Here is a 17,506-nt window from a genome sequence, read left to right as displayed (position 1 = left end):
GGCTGTGTGCAACGGAGGGGAAGGAGTAAGGATGGAGGTGTGTACAACAGAGGGGAAGGAATAAGAATGGAGGCTGTGTGTAATGATGAGGAAGAAGTAAAGATGGAGGCTGTGTGCAACAGAGGGGAAGGAGTGAGGATGGAAGCTGTGAGCAATGGAGGGGAAGGAGTGAGGATGGAGGCTCTGTGCAATGGAGGGGAAGGAGTGAGGATGGAAGTGTATGCAACGGAGGGGAAGGAGTAAGAATGGAGGCTGTGTGTGACTGCTCACTGGGAGCCCCACCTGGTCCATACGTCGGCCATTGGCACTGCGCTGGCACTCTCTTTCCAGCCGAGCTATAGCTAAGCTTTGGTTGTTAATCAGAGAAGCCAGCTGCCCGTACTTCTCTTGTAGGTCCCGGTACTGGGCTGCAATCTCCAGAACCTCAGCTGTGGCGTTCAGGAGCCTGCCCTCCATCTGGCTCGCTGTGGATGGGCTGTCCTTGCTCTGGATGATCTCGTGAAGCAGCTGGGCATAGAGCTGACTCATTCGGATGCTCATGGTGCGATTCTCCTTGCGCATGAACTTGATCTCACCAACAATGGCACCGTCCGCCTCCACTGCCCGCTTCAGCTGTCCAATCTGGAAGAGCTGTCTCTTCAGTTCATCCCTCAGCTCCCAGAGCTCGCTCTGGTTCACTGCAGGGGCCACTTCCTGGTACCGGGCACTCACACAGACGGCCCCCGTTATTTTCTTCTGAGGGACGATGAACGTGTAGGAGCACTTGCTGGAAGATGCGGGATTATCAACCTGTGCGTCAGAGCACACCAGGCATGCCAAAAACAGTGCCCGAAGTAGACCGTGGACCTGCATCATTCTGACAGTAGGGGGTGGTCTAGAAAAAATATATAAAAACATTAGAAATGTTTAATTTCAAACGTTAGTGACGGGTTATTACATGATTTGAAAAAACAGAGGTGAAATATAATTCACTATCCCTTATAGTCAGTTCAGGAGTTCAAAGGGCAGTGACACCGTCATCTGGGACTGGATTTATTAATTTTCAGTTCAGGGGCCACACTTGAAACAGCAAAAAATATGGACTGGGAGAAAAAGACAGGAGAACGATAGAGGATGTACAGCTAAAGCCAGACACAAAGGCTCCCTGATGAGAGATGGGAGCTGCCAGGTTGCAGATTTAAATCCCCAGCTCTCAAGTTGGACTAACTGGCTGGGTCAGTACAGCAGGTTGGGGGGTGTCAGGGAACCATCTAGAAAGGCAACGGGGATCTTGTTATCTCCTAGGACAGGGGTAGGCAATTCCGGTCCCCGAGAGTCAGAGCCAGGTCAGGTCAGGTCAGGATATCCACAATGAATATGTACGAGATGGATCTGCATGCACTGCCTCCTTGAGATGCAAATCTATATATCAATATATTTATTGTGGATATCTTGAAAACCTGAATTGCCTACCCCTGCCCTAGGAGAACTAACCTTTCATATTAACCTTCTCAGCTTCTGCTCTCCTCACCTTTAGCAACCAGAAATCTTCAGGGCTTATCCCACACCCTCTAGGGCTTGTTTTTATAACAGGGTGTATATGTGAGAAGTCCACCAAAGTGCATATTTCAAACCTGCTTCATAACACCTGATCTGGTACAGATGCACACATGTTCTCTGTGTGTGTACTCATCTAGTTTAAAAGTACATGCATACATTACAACCCAAAATTGCATCTCCTGGAACACCTACACACAGATCATGTGAAAGTAAGGATGCAATTTCTGTACATGTACCTTTTGGGGAACAATTCTACAAAAGGTGCCAAATGTTTGGTGCCAAGATTTAGTGCACAGCACAAACTGTATAAAGAGCCCTGGGCACCCATGGTCCATTACAGAATACTAGCCCAAGTCAGCGTTTAAGTGCCAACATTTAGACATACCCTTTACATCATGGCAGTTTAGGAGGTGATAGAACTTTTAAACATAGAAACAACCATAACCATAAAGCTCTATCACCTCACAATGCAAGTGTTAAGAGCTTTAGCCAATAGGGAGAAGAGGAGGTAGTGGATGCGACGGATGGGCAGACTGGATGGGCCATTTGGCCTTTATCTGCCGTCATGTTTCTAGAACCATAAAGCTCTATGACCTCACAATACAAGTGTTAAGAGACATTAGCCTATAGGGAGAGGAGGAAGTAGTGGATGTGATGGATGAGCCGACTGGATGAGCCATTCGGCCTTTATCTGCCATCATGTACAAAAATAAATCACAAGTATAAATGTGAGTGCCAAATATATCAATTTAGTGCACACCTAACAGTATTCAATAATCGGCATGTATAATGGACACACCCATGTGCTGCCCCCCCCCCCATACATTTACATGCTAAGCAAGTTGTAAACTAAAGTTATAGAACTACCCACCTCCATCCCACTATCCTCTGGCTCCACTCTGCAGCTTGAGTTCTCAAGCAATGTTTTGGGCATCATCATTGATTCTACTTTGTCCTTCAACGGCCACCTCAATTCCTTGGCAAAAAAATGCTTTTTCAGCCTTCACATGCTGAGGAAAGTTAGATCCTGCTTCCATCAAAAACATTTTACCGTCCTTGTCCAATCCATCATCCTCTCCAGATTGGACTATTGCAACTCAATCTACCTAAGCCTTACCAAGAAAAACCTTTCAATGACTCCAGCAGATTCAGAATACCACGGCTATGCTTATCTTCGCAAAAAGTAAATTCGACCATGTCTCACCGCTCTGTCCAAGCTTCACTGGCTTCCAATAAACGCCAGGGTCCACTTTAAATGCGCCTCTCTAACCTTCAAAATCCTTCACGGCATCCTCCCTCCCTTTATCCCACTTTCTTGGAACTCCTCAAATCCTAATACCACTAGACCCACCCACAAACTCAAACTATCCTTCCCTTCATTAAAAGGCATTTCCCATGCAGGAAAACTAGGGACCTCCCTCCCCTTCAGATTCACCGAGCTCTGGAACAACCTTTCCTCCCCTCTTCGGAACCTGAGCTCTCTCCAACTCTTCCGCAAACATCTGAAGATAATACTTCCGCCTTCTCTGGCTTACTAAGCCCTCCAAATATTCTTCTCACTTTATCCTTTAATCTTCATTGGAGTTCCTTTCTCTCCTAACTCTTGTAAACCTTGCCGAGCTCTACCATTGTGGAGAGGTTTAGTTTAGTTTAGTTTATTTAAGCCTGTCCTCCCCAGGAGCCCAGCTACAGGATCAATGACATACAACTTACAGAGAATTGAGCTGGTTTCAATGGCACGCATGCTTGGGGAAACTAAGAAGCCACATGTTTTGCATGCAATTAGAGTCTCGTAATGGTCATCCACATGGCTGCAGTAGATAGAACAGCATTGGTTGACTTTAGGTGACATGTTAAGGAATGAAGGGGCTTATTCACATCTAGTTGTCTAGTGCAGTGGGGTGAGATCCTGGGGAGCTGGTTTCAAGTCCTTATAGTCACTTAAACCCTCTGAGCCCACTAAGGACAGAGAAAGTACCTGCAGATAATCATTGTAAACCCCTCCCCCCAACAGCCCTTCTCTGCATATTAACCAGGTTTTATGCAGGATTAAACTTTTTCAAATTGCCCCCAGAAGTCCATTTATGTTTTAATCATCACCACTCACTCCAGGAGGGAGGTTCCATGCTTCTTTCGGCTTTCTATGAACAAATATTTCAGGATTTTTTTCCTACATTCATCCCTTGGAGCAGATATTACATCCTCTTATTCCCTTGAATTGGATTTCCTTCATGTGAACTTCGAACATCTTCGAAAGATACACATTGGTTTCTGCATGCTCCGATTTCAGTTCCCCCAAATGCATGATGTGCCGGTCTTTTATTTTTTTGAGGGGGGGCATTAAATCCAAGTTTATCCAACCTTTTGACTATTCCTGCAGCTTTCTCGGCCAAGGAAGCATGGGAGTGGTTATTGCAATCAGGGAGCATAAGGGAGACTTAGAAAACTTCCTCAGACTCCAGGATGTCATTAAAACCCAAGGGATGAGAAAGAGAGGGGGTTACAATCATTCAAAAGTTTTCTCTACATATATGTTAAATGTTATAAAAATACAAAGGGGAGAGGCAATGCCATTAAGTGAAGACCTGCGAGGGTGGTTTGAAAAGTTCAGGATAAAATCAAGTTAAAGAAATATGTTTTAAAAATTTGTTTTCCATTCCCACCCCGTCCCCGTGAGCTCGTCCCCATCCCTGCCCTGTCCCCACGAGCTCAGTCCCCATCTCCACCCTGTCAGATAACCACCCGCACAAGCCTTGAATAGTTATGATTTTATACTGAACTTATTTTATTAAAGTATAAAAAGAGATAATATTCTGTACAATTGTCATTATATAAACACAAATAGTACCGAGCAAGGATCAACAAAACCCCTGTCTCCCCTCCCTTTCACAATTATCCCCTCCACTATTGTGAAAACTGAACAAACCAAATTACTACAGAATGCTACATAGAAAAGTCAAGCTAACAGAATACTTAAGTCACACATGGCAGGAATAGTGTTAGGGGAGGGCAACTAGGGCAACTGCCCCCTGGTCAGAGAGAGAGCCCTAAGCCAGCTGGAAGCTAAAGAAGCACAGCTTGGGCTTTGCGGTTCCCAGTTGTGTCTAATACCAGTTCTAACAGGATACATATTTCAAATCTGAAATATTCTAATCACAAAATATAAAATACATTTTTTTTCTGCCTTTTGTTGTCTAGTAATTTTATTCGTCAAATCACATTGGTCTCAGGCTTTGGTTTTGGGTTCCTTCTGTCTTCATCGTGGCATGGCTGGCTCCTAAAGGTAAAATAGACTCAAGAGGAGCCGGGGAGGAGATGTCAAGTCTGACATGGGCGCAATTTTTTTTTACCACAGGAGCAAGACTTTTCACAACTCCCACGGGGCGTTAAAAGGTCTTGTCTCCATTCCTGTGGATTTACTGCGGTGACCACGGTTTACTGCAGTAAATGGTCCCCGTGTCATTTTCCAGTGTATAGCCCTCAATGGAGACTATATTGAGAAATATAACTGTTTTTAAATATTTGTTTAACTCACCCCCCCCCCCCCACCTCTTACTAAGCTGTGGTTGAGGTTTCTACCGCAGCCTGGCGTGCTAAGTGCTCTGACACTCATAGAATTCCTATAAGCGTTGGATCAGTGTTGGAGCATATAGCGCTCCGGGCCATGGTAAAAACCTCTACCGTGGCTTAATAAAAGAGATCCTTCATTTTTTACTGAACTTTCCAAACTCCCCTTTTATTTCCAGCCAGCGTTGTTTATGTCCTGAAATGAGGCTTTTATTAGTTGCATCAGAAACACTGGATTAACCACACAGATTCCTCAAATAACAGTTCCAGTAACCAGCTATTGTCTCAGGTTTTGTGAACTGATGAAAGAAAGAGAGCGAAAAGTCCACAGTGGTCTCTCAGTACCTCCCTGAACAAAGCTTGGACCAGCCAGAGCCACGGAAATTGCTTTCCACAAATGGTTCCAAACCAGAGCTGGCTTAAGGCTCCACAAAGAGCCGAGTGCAGGATCACAAATAAAAAAAAGAAAAAAGTTTGACAGGAAGATATTTTAAAGAAGAACAGATGAGAGGCCAGGATGCGGAGCTCAAATACAAGTTGTCAGAAAACGGCTGCACAGTCTCACTCACTTGAACTGTCAACAAATTCATTGCTGGGGGTCCAAGTGCTTCAACAGAGCTGTCAAGAGTGGTAGCAGCAAGCTGCCAACACCCCTAACTAGTAGTAATCCTGTTATCCAAAATCATTTGTTGATCATTTCATTTTGACACAAAGCACAACACACTGACGTTCTCCTCAGGCTTGCTACAAAGAGGGTTTCTATTCCCCACGGAGGGACATAGCTGTCCATGGCCTCGATGCTCATAACTCCAACGTTAAAGCGAAAACTGTGGAAACATCAAAAGTTACAAAGGCTCTCGATGAAGTTATGGGGAAATACTTTTAAAAACAATAGGAGGAATATTTTTTTCACTCAGAAAATAGTTAAGTTCTGGAACACGTTGCCAAAGGATGCGGTAACAGCGGTAAGCGTAGCTGAGTTTAAGAAAGGTTAGGGCAGGTTCCTGGAGGAGAAGTTCATAGTCTGCTATTGAGACAGACATGGGGGAAGCCATTGCTTGTCCTGGATTGGTAGTATGGAATCTTGCTACTCTCTGGGGATTTCACATGGAATGTTTCCACTCTTTGGGGTTCTGGAATCTTGCTTGTTCTTTGAGATTCCTGGGATCTTGCTACCCTTTGGGGATTCCGCATGGAATGTTGTTACTATTTGGGGTTCTGGAATCTTGCTTATTCTTTGAGATTGGAATGTTGTTACTATTTGGGGTTCTGGAATCTTGCTTATTCTTTGAGATTCTGGAATCTTGCTACCCTTTGGGGATTCCGCATGGAATGTTGCTATTATTTGGATATCCAGAATCTTGCTTATTCTTTGAGATTCTGGAATCTTGCTACTCTTTGGGGATTCCGCATGGAATGTTGCTACTATTTGGGGTTCTGGAATGTTGCTATTATTTGGAGTTCCAGAATCTTGCTTACTCTTTGAGATTCTGGAATCTTGCTACTCTTTGGGGATTCCGCATAGAATGTTGCTACTATTTGGTGTTCCAGAATCTTGCTTACTCTTTGAGATTCTGGAATCTTGCTACTCTTTGGGGTTTCCGCATGGAATCTTGCTATTATTTGGAGTTCCAGAATCTTGCTTACTCTTTGAGATTCTGGAATCTTGCTTACTCTTTGAGGTTCTGGAATCTTGCTACTCTTTGGGGATTCCACACAGAATGTTGCTACTATTTGGATATCCAGAATCTTGCTTACTCTTTGAGATTCTGGAATCTTGCTACTCTTTGGGGATTCTGCATGGAATCTTTCTACTATTTGGGGTTCTGGAATCTTGCTTACTCTTTGAGATTCTGGAATCTTGCTACTCTTTGGGGATTCCGCATGGAATGTGCTACTATTTGGTGTTCCGGAATCTTGCTTACTCTTTGAGATTCTGGAATCTTGCTACTCTTTGGGGATTCCGCATGGAATGTGCTACTATTTGTTGTTCCGGAATCTTGCTTACTCTTTGAGATTCTGGAATCTTGCTATTCTTTGGGGATTCTGCACGGAATCTTTCTACTATTTGGGGTTCCGGAATCTTGCTTACTCTTTGAGATTCTGGAATCTTGCTACTCTTTGGGGATTCCGCATGGAATGTGCTACTATTTGTTGTTCCGGAATCTTGCTTACTCTTTGAGATTCTGGAATCTTGCTACTCTTTGGGGATTCTGCACAGAATCTTTCTACTATTTGGGGTTCCGGAATCTTGCTTACTCTTTGAGATTCTGGAATCTTGCTACTCTTTGGGGATTCCGCTGAAACCGTGGATTGAAGACAAAGTTTTATTTTATTTTTCTTTCCAGCTTATGATTTATCTTTAATCTTATCTATTGTTTTGCCTTTTGTCTTTGTTTTGTTCTATTTCTATCATTTAAATTTCTCCAGAATTCTACTGTTCAACGGCTTCCCCTTCTGCTTCTATTCCTTTCTCTCCTCTCTTCTACCTTCCAAAGTATTTAGATCAATGCTGTCTTGTTAAAATGTTTATTTTATTTTTATTTTTCCTCTAACTCTACTTTTCACTTCTCTATTACCCTCCAGGTACTTTAGTTAGATTGTGAGCCTTCGGGACAGTAAGGGAATTTTTCAAGCACCTTTCTTATTTCTAATCTTAATGTATATTTTCTGTAAACCGCTTAGAACCTAACGGATGTAGCGGTATATAAGAAATAAATTACATTACATTACATTACATTACATTCCGCATGGAATGTGCTACTATTTGGTGTTCCGGAATCTTGCTTACTCTTTGAGATTCTGGAATCTTGCTACTCTTTGGGGATTTCGCATGGAATGTTGCTACTATTTAGGGTTCTGGAATCTTGCTATTATTTGGGTTTTTGCATGGTGCTCGGGTTGGCCATTGTGGAAACAGGGTTCTAGGCTAGATGGACCATTGGTCTGACTCAATATGGCTGGTGACATGCAGATCATATGTGTACGGTGAGATTGAAAGTTAAGGGGGAGGAATGCGCCTGGCGCATGCCCACTGGAGTTTTGCAGAAGCGCAGCCCTTGTGTGCATGCTGAGGCAAACCTGGAAGTGAAGCACACATGTTTCTATGTTGTTCTTTAGCAAATTTAAATATAAGCGTTTCAAAAAATTTTTCACTTCAAAGGCTTGTTATTTGAGCACAGAAAAGAGACACCGATGGGTCTTTTCCCTATAAGTTTGCTCGCACCTGTGCTCATTTGTTTCTCAGTACTGGCGCTTTGGGGCTTGCATGGACTTCCTTCCACTTCCAAAACAAAGGAAAATCAGCAGATTTTAGAGAGAAAATCACAAGAAATCCTCTCTTCAAAACCCCAACGCCAGCTCTGAGCTGGTAGTAGGTTTCAAGAGGTAAGAACAGGGTTTGTTTGTGTGCTGTTCTCTGAGCATTGGGAGGAAACAGCAAAAGATCTCATTAACATCTGTTTGACTATTTGGGGCCCTCATGTTGTTTCCTGTGCTAAAGCCCCCTGAACGTTCTGCGCAAATTAACGTCCGCGCTAGTCCAACGCTCATCAGCTCTAACGCCAGAGTTTGGTTCTGAGCATCGGGGCCCAAGACAGACCTTCCCCTGTGTTTCCCCTGGGCTGGGTTTTGCAGTCGAGGAGGTGTAAGAAGGTTCTCTCAGAGTCACCTCCAGGGCCTGGGAAAGGTGCTCTCCAGTTTGCTCTTGGCTTGGGCCACAGGTGAAACAACTAGGCAAAGTCACAATGTAAATGAAGCAACTGTTCAAAGACCCGACGTGGCCCATGTTTCGGCTAATGCCTGCGTCAGGGCTCAAAGTTGTGCTAGAGCTAAGCAAATCGTCCTATGCCAGTCCCACAATCACAAGGACTAGAATAGATATGGTCATGTTCGTTTTCTGGTCCACTGCTTGTAGTTGTGTCTTACAATCTAATAACTCTTTTTCTTGGGACCGAGACCTTGCTGACTTGCCAAGCAAATTTCAACTAAATCAGAAACAGACATGTCCAATGAAGACAAAACTGTCCGTAGCAATTCCACAGAAACTCTGACCAGGGAGGTCTCTGGCTAATATTATCCAAAACTGCTGCAGCCATATCAGGGCTCAAACCCTGCTCAAAAGCACCCTCAATGGTTTGTCACACACCTCTGAGGCTTTCCCAAAACATTGATGTCTCCACGAAGGGCCCCATTTTGCAAAACCCTGATAGCTATTCCCGCACAGCAAATAAAACACAGCCCATTCAATTCCTAGGGGTTGTGCCGCATTTGCCGCGCTGGGACTCGCTATCGCAGCCAGTACAATTCCACTCAAACGATTCCTCTCCTGGGTTTGTCACAGACAAACTGGCTTGGAATGCATTGATGTACCGTTCAGTTGTGGTCTTTTAAGTGACCATTTCTTTTTAATTAGTGTTTGTGCTTTTTACATCTTCACGGAGGTCAATGCAAGTCACATGTACCTGGCAAAAGCCCAAAAAGTAGCAGCTTCTCCCCTTTTCTGTTTCAATAGCAGATCAAGGACTTTTCCTCCAGAAACTTGTCCAGCTATGTTAACCACTCTTACCCCAACCTCTGGCAATGCGTTGCAGAGCTTAACTATTCTCTGAGTGAAACAAATATTTCCTCCTATTGCTTTTCAAAATATCTCCCTGTAATTTCATCGAGTGGCCCCTAGTCAAAAATCAACACCACGTAGGATTTTATGGACTTCAATTACACCTCCCCTCAGCCATCTCTTTTCCAAGCTGAAGAGCTCTAACCTTTCTAGTCTTTCCATCCCTTTTATCATCTTGGTGGCTCTTCTCAAGGTGAAGTTGCACCATGGAGCGATACAGATGCATTATAACATTCTTCGCCTTGTTTATCATCTCTTTTCTAATAATTCCTAGCATCTTGTTTGCTTTTTTTGGCTGCCGCAACACATTGATTGGAAAGTTTCAGAGTATTATCCACGATGAAATACAGTGTCAGTCTAGAAATTCAATGAGGTCTGGAAACGGCAGCAATAGACCTTGAGTTAACCTGGCAAGAGACAGACTCCCCCCCCCCTCCTCCCCCTTTGAAGGAAGAAGGGTAGGGGAGAGAAAACAGATGGGTGGACACTAGGAAAGAGGATCCAAAAACTCTAAGCAAGCTGCATTTATAAATAAACTTTTGATGCCCTCCGATCTAACAATCCATTTTTTCAGTGACTGCCCCCTCTTTGTGGAATGCCCTCCCATTAGATGTGCGATTAGAGAACTCGCTTGGAAAATGTCAAAGCAAGCTCAAAACTTTTCTCTTTCGTACCAGCTTCCACTTTTCAATCCTCTCATTTTTCTGAAGCTCTGAAACATCAAACGCTTCTTCTGAAGCGATCCCCTCCCTAATGTCTTGCCACTCCCCTTTTACCTTCCTTTTTTTAACTAATTTTACTTCGATGTATTTTAAGCAACTTCTCCCTTCCCAACTTCCCTTTTGTCTCCTGTACGTTAATGTAAATTTGCCTAGTATTTTAATATATGACAAAATATTGTTTTTATTTACCCATTTGAACAGTTTTCTACAATCTTTTTATATTGTACACGGTTTAGACATTTGTTCTGATAGACGATATATCAAAAATAAACAAACTTGAAACTGGGTATGGGGTGGGGTTTTCCTTTGATAAAAGGTTTGGGACGACTTCCCTATGAGGAAAGGCTGAAGCAGCTAGAGCTTTTCATCCTGGAGAAGAGAGGGCTCAGGAGGTCTATAAAATACTGATTGGCATGGAATGGGTAGATGTGAACCGCTTTGTTTACTCATTCCAAAAATGCTAGAATTAGGAGGCATGTGATGAAGCTACTTAGCAGATTTAAAACAAACCAGAGAAAATATTTCTTCACTCGATGTGTAATTAAACTCTGGAATTCATTGCTGGAGAATGTGGTGAAATATGTTAGCTTAGCAGAGTTTAAAAAAGAAGTCCATACGAGCATTTTTAAGATGGGGAAATCCACTGCTCATTCCTAGGATAAGCAGCATAACATGTGTTTTTCTCCTTGGGATCTTGCCAGGTAACCTGGGTTGGCCACTGTTTGATACTGGGCTGATGCCCCAGAATGGGAACTCTTATGTTCTAATCAGAAGGGCAGAGAGAATCCCTTTACCAAAACAGATGAGGTCCCCTCCAAATCAGCTCATTTGCACCTCGAAATATATAATTTTGACAACACATTTAAAATTCTCAGGCTAATCAACCAATCTGAATCTGAGTCACCTGCCCACCGTACTGCCACAAGTATCAACTGTGGCTATGGTCCTCCCTAAGGTCCCTGTTCATCCTTGCAATAAATGCTGAAATTCTGCTACAACCTCCCCTGGAAAAGTGGTCCAGGGTCACCCATCCTACAGGTGAAAACAGATTTGGATTCCTTCCTTACCAGATTCCCTCCCTCCAGCTGAGTAGAATGATTCCTTTAGAGGTCTTCAAAGGGTTGCCAGCTGCCCGGAGGTATTCACGCTGTGGCTGTGGGTCCCAGTTTTCTGTGGCAGCTTGGAGGTCTCAGCAGTGGGATTAATGTTCAGAACCAAGATGCTTCTGAAGCTGGGGAGGGGTGTCTGTTTTGCTCCCCTTTACTCCAGGATATGTATACACTATGAAATGTCCGGGGAAGGGCAGGGCATCTCGTCAACTGGCTGCACAGACAGGCATCTCCCCAAACTTTGGAGGGGGTTTCTCCCCAGGCAACTGCATTCTAGCCGTTAATCCTGTCTGCAGAGATCAGAGGTCTCCCTGGCTCATTACCAAAACTGAGGGGTTGGGAAGAGGGGGATCCCAGCCAGATGCACAGAGAAGGAGTTTCTTCTGTGTACTATGATCCCAAGCTCCACGAAGTGGCAAAGACTGCCTGGCTTCAGAGGCCCTCCCCGGATTCCTTATTTGGGAAGCCGATGGTGGTGACGTCACAGATTAACTCTTGGGAATTCAGGCTTTTTGATTTCCTTAAACGAGACCTCTGAAAAGAAAGAACCTTCCCGCCAGCCAGAGGCATGCCAGGCTGCCCCTGATCCAATAACATCTCAGGTCCTTGCCCTTCTTAAGGAGATGGGATACAGTGACCTGTGACCCGGAGGAGGCTACAGTTTTAGGAGAAATAATAGAAAAAGAAACCTATATGTCTTTATTATTATTTTGTCACAAGATTTGAGGCTTCTAGAATTGCACTGAGCAGATTGAACAATTATTTTTTGGGGAAAGTCTTAGCAATTACAAAGATGCAACTGTATGATAAAGCAGTGTCTATACTACAAATCAATTAGCTAGCCTACTAGCCCTTTCTGGGAAACCTGGTCGAGAGCACCCCCTGCTGTTCCCTTGAGCTGTCTGGGAAATGAATAAGATCTCTAGACTCAAGCAAGACCACGGAGGCTGCCAAAATGTAGAAAGCACAGGAGCTGAAAACAGCAGAGGGGACTCCAGGAAAATGCAGGGGCTGAACATCACAAAGGAGATTCCTAGAAAAAGGCAGACCAGTCATTCTTCAGCGCTATTTACTGGCTAGAAACAGCACTTTACGAGTTATCTCTGCTGAATATTAGGAAAGGGATGGTTAACAGGACGAAGAATGCTATAATGCTTCTGTATCACTCCATGGTGCGACCTCACAGAACTAGAAAGGTTCAAAGAAGAGCCACCAAGATGGTAAAGGGGATGGAACTCCTCTCGAAAGACTAAAACGGTTAGGGCTCTTCAGCTTGGAAAAGAGAGGGTGAGGGGAGAGAGGATTGGAGTCTACAAAATCCTGAGTGGAGCAGAACGGGTACAAGTGGATCGATTTTTCACTCCATCCAAAATTACAAAGACTAGGGGACACCCCATGAAGTTACAGGGAAATACTTTTAAAACCAGTTGGTGGAAATTTTTTTTCCACTTAGAGAATAGTTAAGCTCTGGAACACGTTGCCAGAGGTTGTGGTAAGAGCAGTTAACGTAGATGGTTTTAAAAAGGGTTTGGAGATGTTCCTGGAGGAAAAGTCCGTAGTTTGCTATTGAGACAGACATGGATCGGTAGCATAGAATGTTGCTACTATTTGGGCTTCTGCCAGGTACTTATAACTTGGATTGGCTACTGTTGAGAAAGGATACTGGGCTAGGTGGATCACTGCTCTGACCCAGTAGGACTATTCTTATTGCATAATAACTGGCAATTTTCAGCATTGACTGGGCCAAGTTTAGCAGCCAAATCAGGCCACACAAAACATAGCCAGCCAGTTAATTTATAGCGAGCAAAAACAAACCAGATATTCCATGCTGGTCACTGGAAACAGCCTGCGGTGAACACCTAACACAGGAGTAAGCCAACCTGCTTCCCGTGGCCTGAGTGCAGAGACACCAGAAAAGACTAGAGCTAAATGCATCTGACTCCAGCAAAACACAGAATAGCAAAAATGTAGCCAGCTATTTGTTTCAAGGTAGCTTTCTGAGTTTTTCTCCTTTCTTTCCCTGGTTTCTCCAAAGAGCTTCCAAAAGTCTCTTGTATCACTCAGAGATTTGTGTAATTTGGCTGACAATGAGATTGTCATGTTTGTAATAATAAATCCCTTTTTTGTTTATACTCTTTCCCTTCAATTCCAACAAACTTCAGGTCAATGCCTGAATGGTTATTATATATACTGACCTCTGGCCACACAGAGGAGGCTTATCGGTCCACAGCGGGGTCTGTGGTGCATCCTCAGACAAAATCAAATTGTTCCAGGCACGCAAAAGCTGGAAAGGGCTTGAATGTGATAAGTGCAGCCCCTGCACTCTCTGCATTGCACTAGTGACTGCTTAGACTCTCAGCACTATGCTCTCTGTATTTTGCTAAACTGTCCTCTGGTACTTTCAGCCGCTGCACTGTCTGAATTTTGTTGGAATCTCCTTTAGTATTTTCGGCCCCTGCATTTTGCTGGTGTCTCTTCTGGTATTTTCAGTCCTCTTACTCTCTGAATTTGAATCTCTAGGTATTTTCAGCCCCTGCATTTTCTAGTGTCTCCTCTAGTATTTTCAGTCCTCTTACTCTCTGAATTTGAATCTCTAGTATTTTCAGCCCCTGCATTTTGCTGGTGTCTCCTCTGGTATATTCAGTCCTCTTACTCTCTGAATTTGAATCTCTAGGTATTTTCAGCCCCTGCATTTTGCTGGTGTTTCCTCTGGTATATTCAGTCCTCTTACTCTCTGAATTTGAATCTCTAGGTATTTTCAGCCCCTGCATTTTGCTGGTGTTTCCTCTGGTATTTTCAGTCCTCTTACTCTCTGAATTTGAATCTCTAGGTATTTTCAGCCCCTGCATTTTGCTGGTGTTTCCTCTGGTATTTTCAGTCCTCTTACTCTCTGAATTTGAATCTCTAGGTATTTTCAGCCCCTGCATTTTGCTGGTGTCTCCCCTGGTATTTTCAGTCCTCTTACTCTCTGAATTTGAATCTCTAGGTATTTTCAGCCCCTGCATTTTGCTGGTGTCTCCTCTGGTATTTTCAGTCCTCTTACTCTCTGAATTTGAATCTCTAGGTATTTTCAGTCCCTGCATTTTCTAGTTTCTCCTCTGGTATTTTCAGTCCTCTTACTCTCTGAATTTGAATCTCTGGTATTTTCAGCCCCTGCATTTTGCTGGTGTTTCCTCTGGTATATTCAGTCCTCTTACTCTCTGAATTTGAATCTCTAGGTATTTTCAGCCCCTGCATTTTGCTGGTGTCTCCTCTGGTATTTTCAGTCCTCTTACTCTCTGAATTTGAATCTCTAGGTATTTTCAGCCCCTGCATTTTCTAGTGTCTCCTCTGGTATATTCAGTCCTCTTACTCTCTGAATTTGAATCTCTGGTATTTTCAGGCCCTGCATTTTGCTGGTGTTTCCTCTGGTATTTTCAGTCCTCTTACTCTCTGAATTTGAATCTCTAGGTATTTTCAGCCCCTGCATTTTGCTGGTGTTTCCTCTGGTATTTTCAGTCCTCTTACTCTCTGAATTTGAATCTCTAGTATTTTCAGCCCCTGCATTTTGCTGGTGTCTCCTCTGGTATATTCAGTCCTCTTACTCTCTGAATTTGAATCTCTAGGTATTTTCAGCCCCTGCATTTTGCTGGTGTCTCCTCTGGTATTTTCAGTCCTCTTACTCTCTGAATTTGAATCTCTAGGTATTTTCAGCCCCTGCATTTTCTAGTGTCTCCTCTGGTATATTCAGTCCTCTTACTCTCTGAATTTGAATCTCTGGTATTTTCAGGCCCTGCATTTTGCTGGTGTTTCCTCTGGTATATTCAGTCCTCTTACTCTCTGAATTTGAATCTCTGGTATTTTCAGCCCCTGCATTTTGCTGGTGTTTCCTCTGGTATTTTCAGTCCTCTTACTCTCTGAATTTGAATCTCTAGTATTTTCAGCCCCTGCATTTTGCTGGTGTCTCCTCTGGTATATTCAGTCCTCTTACTCTCTGAATTTGAATCTCTAGGTATTTTCAGCCCCTGCATTTTGCTGGTGTCTCCTCTGGTATTTTCAGTCCTCTTACTCTCTGAATTTGAATCTCTAGGTATTTTCAGCCCCTGCATTTTCTAGTGTCTCCTCTGGTATATTCAGTCCTCTTACTCTCTGAATTTGAATCTCTGGTATTTTCAGGCCCTGCATTTTGCTGGTGTTTCCTCTGGTATTTTCAGTCCTCTTACTCTCTGAATTTGAATCTCTAGGTATTTTCAGCCCCTGCATTTTGCTGGTGTTTCCTCTGGTATTTTCAGTCCTCTTACTCTCTGAATTTGAATCTCTAGGTATTTTCAGCCCCTGCATTTTGCTGGTGTCTCCTCTGGTATTTTCAGTCCTCTTACTCTCTGAATTTGAATCTCTAGGTATTTTCAGCCCCTGCATTTTCTAGTGTCTCCTCTGGTATATTCAGTCCTCTTACTCTCTGAATTTGAATCTCTGGTATTTTCAGGCCCTGCATTTTGCTGGTGTTTCCTCTGGTATTTTCAGTCCTCTTACTCTCTGAATTTGAATCTCTAGGTATTTTCAGCCCCTGCATTTTGCTGGTGTTTCCTCTGGTATTTTCAGTCCTCTTACTCTCTGAATTTGAATCTCTGGTATTTTCAGCCCCTGCATTTTGCTGGTGTCTCCTCTGGTATATTCAGTCCTCTTACTCTCTGAATTTGAATCTCTAGGTATTTTCAGCCCCTGCATTTTGCTGGTGTCTCCTCTGGTATATTCAGTCCTCTTACTCTCTGAATTTGAATCTCTAGTATTTTCAGCCCCTGCATTTTGCTGGTGTCTCCTCTGGTATTTTCAGTCCTCTTACTCTCTGAATTTGAATCTCTAGGTATTTTCAGTCCCTGCATTTTCTAGTTTCTCCTCAGTATTTTCAGTCCTCTTACTCTCTGAATTTGAATCTCTGGTATTTTCAGGCCCTGCATTTTGCTGGTGTTTCCTCTGGTATTTTCAGTCCTCTTACTCTCTGAATTTGAATCTCTAGGTATTTTCAGCCCCTGCATTTTGCTGGTGTTTCCTCTGGTATTTTCAGTCCTCTTACTCTCTGAATTTGAATCTCTGGTATTTTCAGCCCCTGCATTTTGCTGGTGTCTCCTCTGGTATTTTCAGTCCTCTTACTCTCTGAATTTGAATCTCTAGGTATTTTCAGTCCCTGCATTTTCTAGTTTCTCCTCAGTATTTTCAGTCCTCTTACTCTCTGAATTTGAATCTCTGGTATTTTCAGGCCCTGCATTTTGCTGGTGTTTCCTCTGGTATTTTCAGTCCTCTTACTCTCTGAATTTGAATCTCTAGGTATTTTCAGCCCCTGCATTTTGCTGGTGTTTCCTCTGGTATTTTCAGTCCTCTTACTCTCTGAATTTGAATCTCTAGGTATTTTCAGCCCCTGCATTTTGCTGGTGTCTCCTCTGGTATATTCAGTCCTCTTACTCTCTGAATTTGAATCTCTAGGTATTTTCAGCCCCTGCATTTTGCTGGTGTCTCCTCTGGTATATTCAGTCCTCTTACTCTCTGAATTTGAATCTCTAGTATTTTCAGCCCCTGCATTTTGCTGGTGTCTCCTCTGGTATTTTCAGTCCTCTTACTCTCTGAATTTGAATCTCTAGGTATTTTCAGTCCCTGCATTTTCTAGTTTCTCCTCAGTATTTTCAGTCCTCTTACTCTCTGAATTTGAATCTCTGGTATTTTCAGGCCCTGCATTTTGCTGGTGTTTCCTCTGGTATTTTCAGTCCTCTTACTCTCTGAATTTGAATCTCTAGGTATTTTCAGCCCCTGCATTTTGCTGGTGTTTCCTCTGGTATTTTCAGTCCTCTTACTCTCTGAATTTGAATCTCTGGTATTTTCAGCCCCTGCATTTTGCTGGTGTCTCCTCTGGTATTTTCAGTCCTCTTACTCTCTGAATTTGAATCTCTAGGTATTTTCAGTCCCTGCATTTTCTAGTT

At 43.3% G+C, this 17,506-nt stretch overlaps 1 protein-coding gene across 3 annotated transcripts in view; it reads right to left on the bottom strand.

The window, feature by feature from the left end:
* Nucleotides 1-17,506, bottom strand: part of ANGPTL6 (angiopoietin like 6) — a 41,577-nt gene that overhangs the window by 7,989 nt on the left and 16,082 nt on the right. For 2 of the 3 annotated variants that reach the window (XM_033923530.1, XM_033923532.1), the window contains exon 2: nt 283-874. In XM_033923530.1, the coding sequence (XP_033779421.1) occupies nt 283-874 (592 nt within the window). Of the gene's footprint in view, nt 1-282; nt 875-11,513; nt 11,979-17,506 lie in introns of those variants that run through there. The other variant, XM_033923531.1, reaches the window with a different exon arrangement.

This window comes from Geotrypetes seraphini, chromosome 16 (assembly GCF_902459505.1).
Source record: "Geotrypetes seraphini chromosome 16, aGeoSer1.1, whole genome shotgun sequence".
NCBI lineage: Eukaryota > Metazoa > Chordata > Amphibia > Gymnophiona > Dermophiidae > Geotrypetes > Geotrypetes seraphini.
Note: the sequence above shows the minus strand (reverse complement) of the source record. Positions and strands in the feature narration are given on the sequence as shown.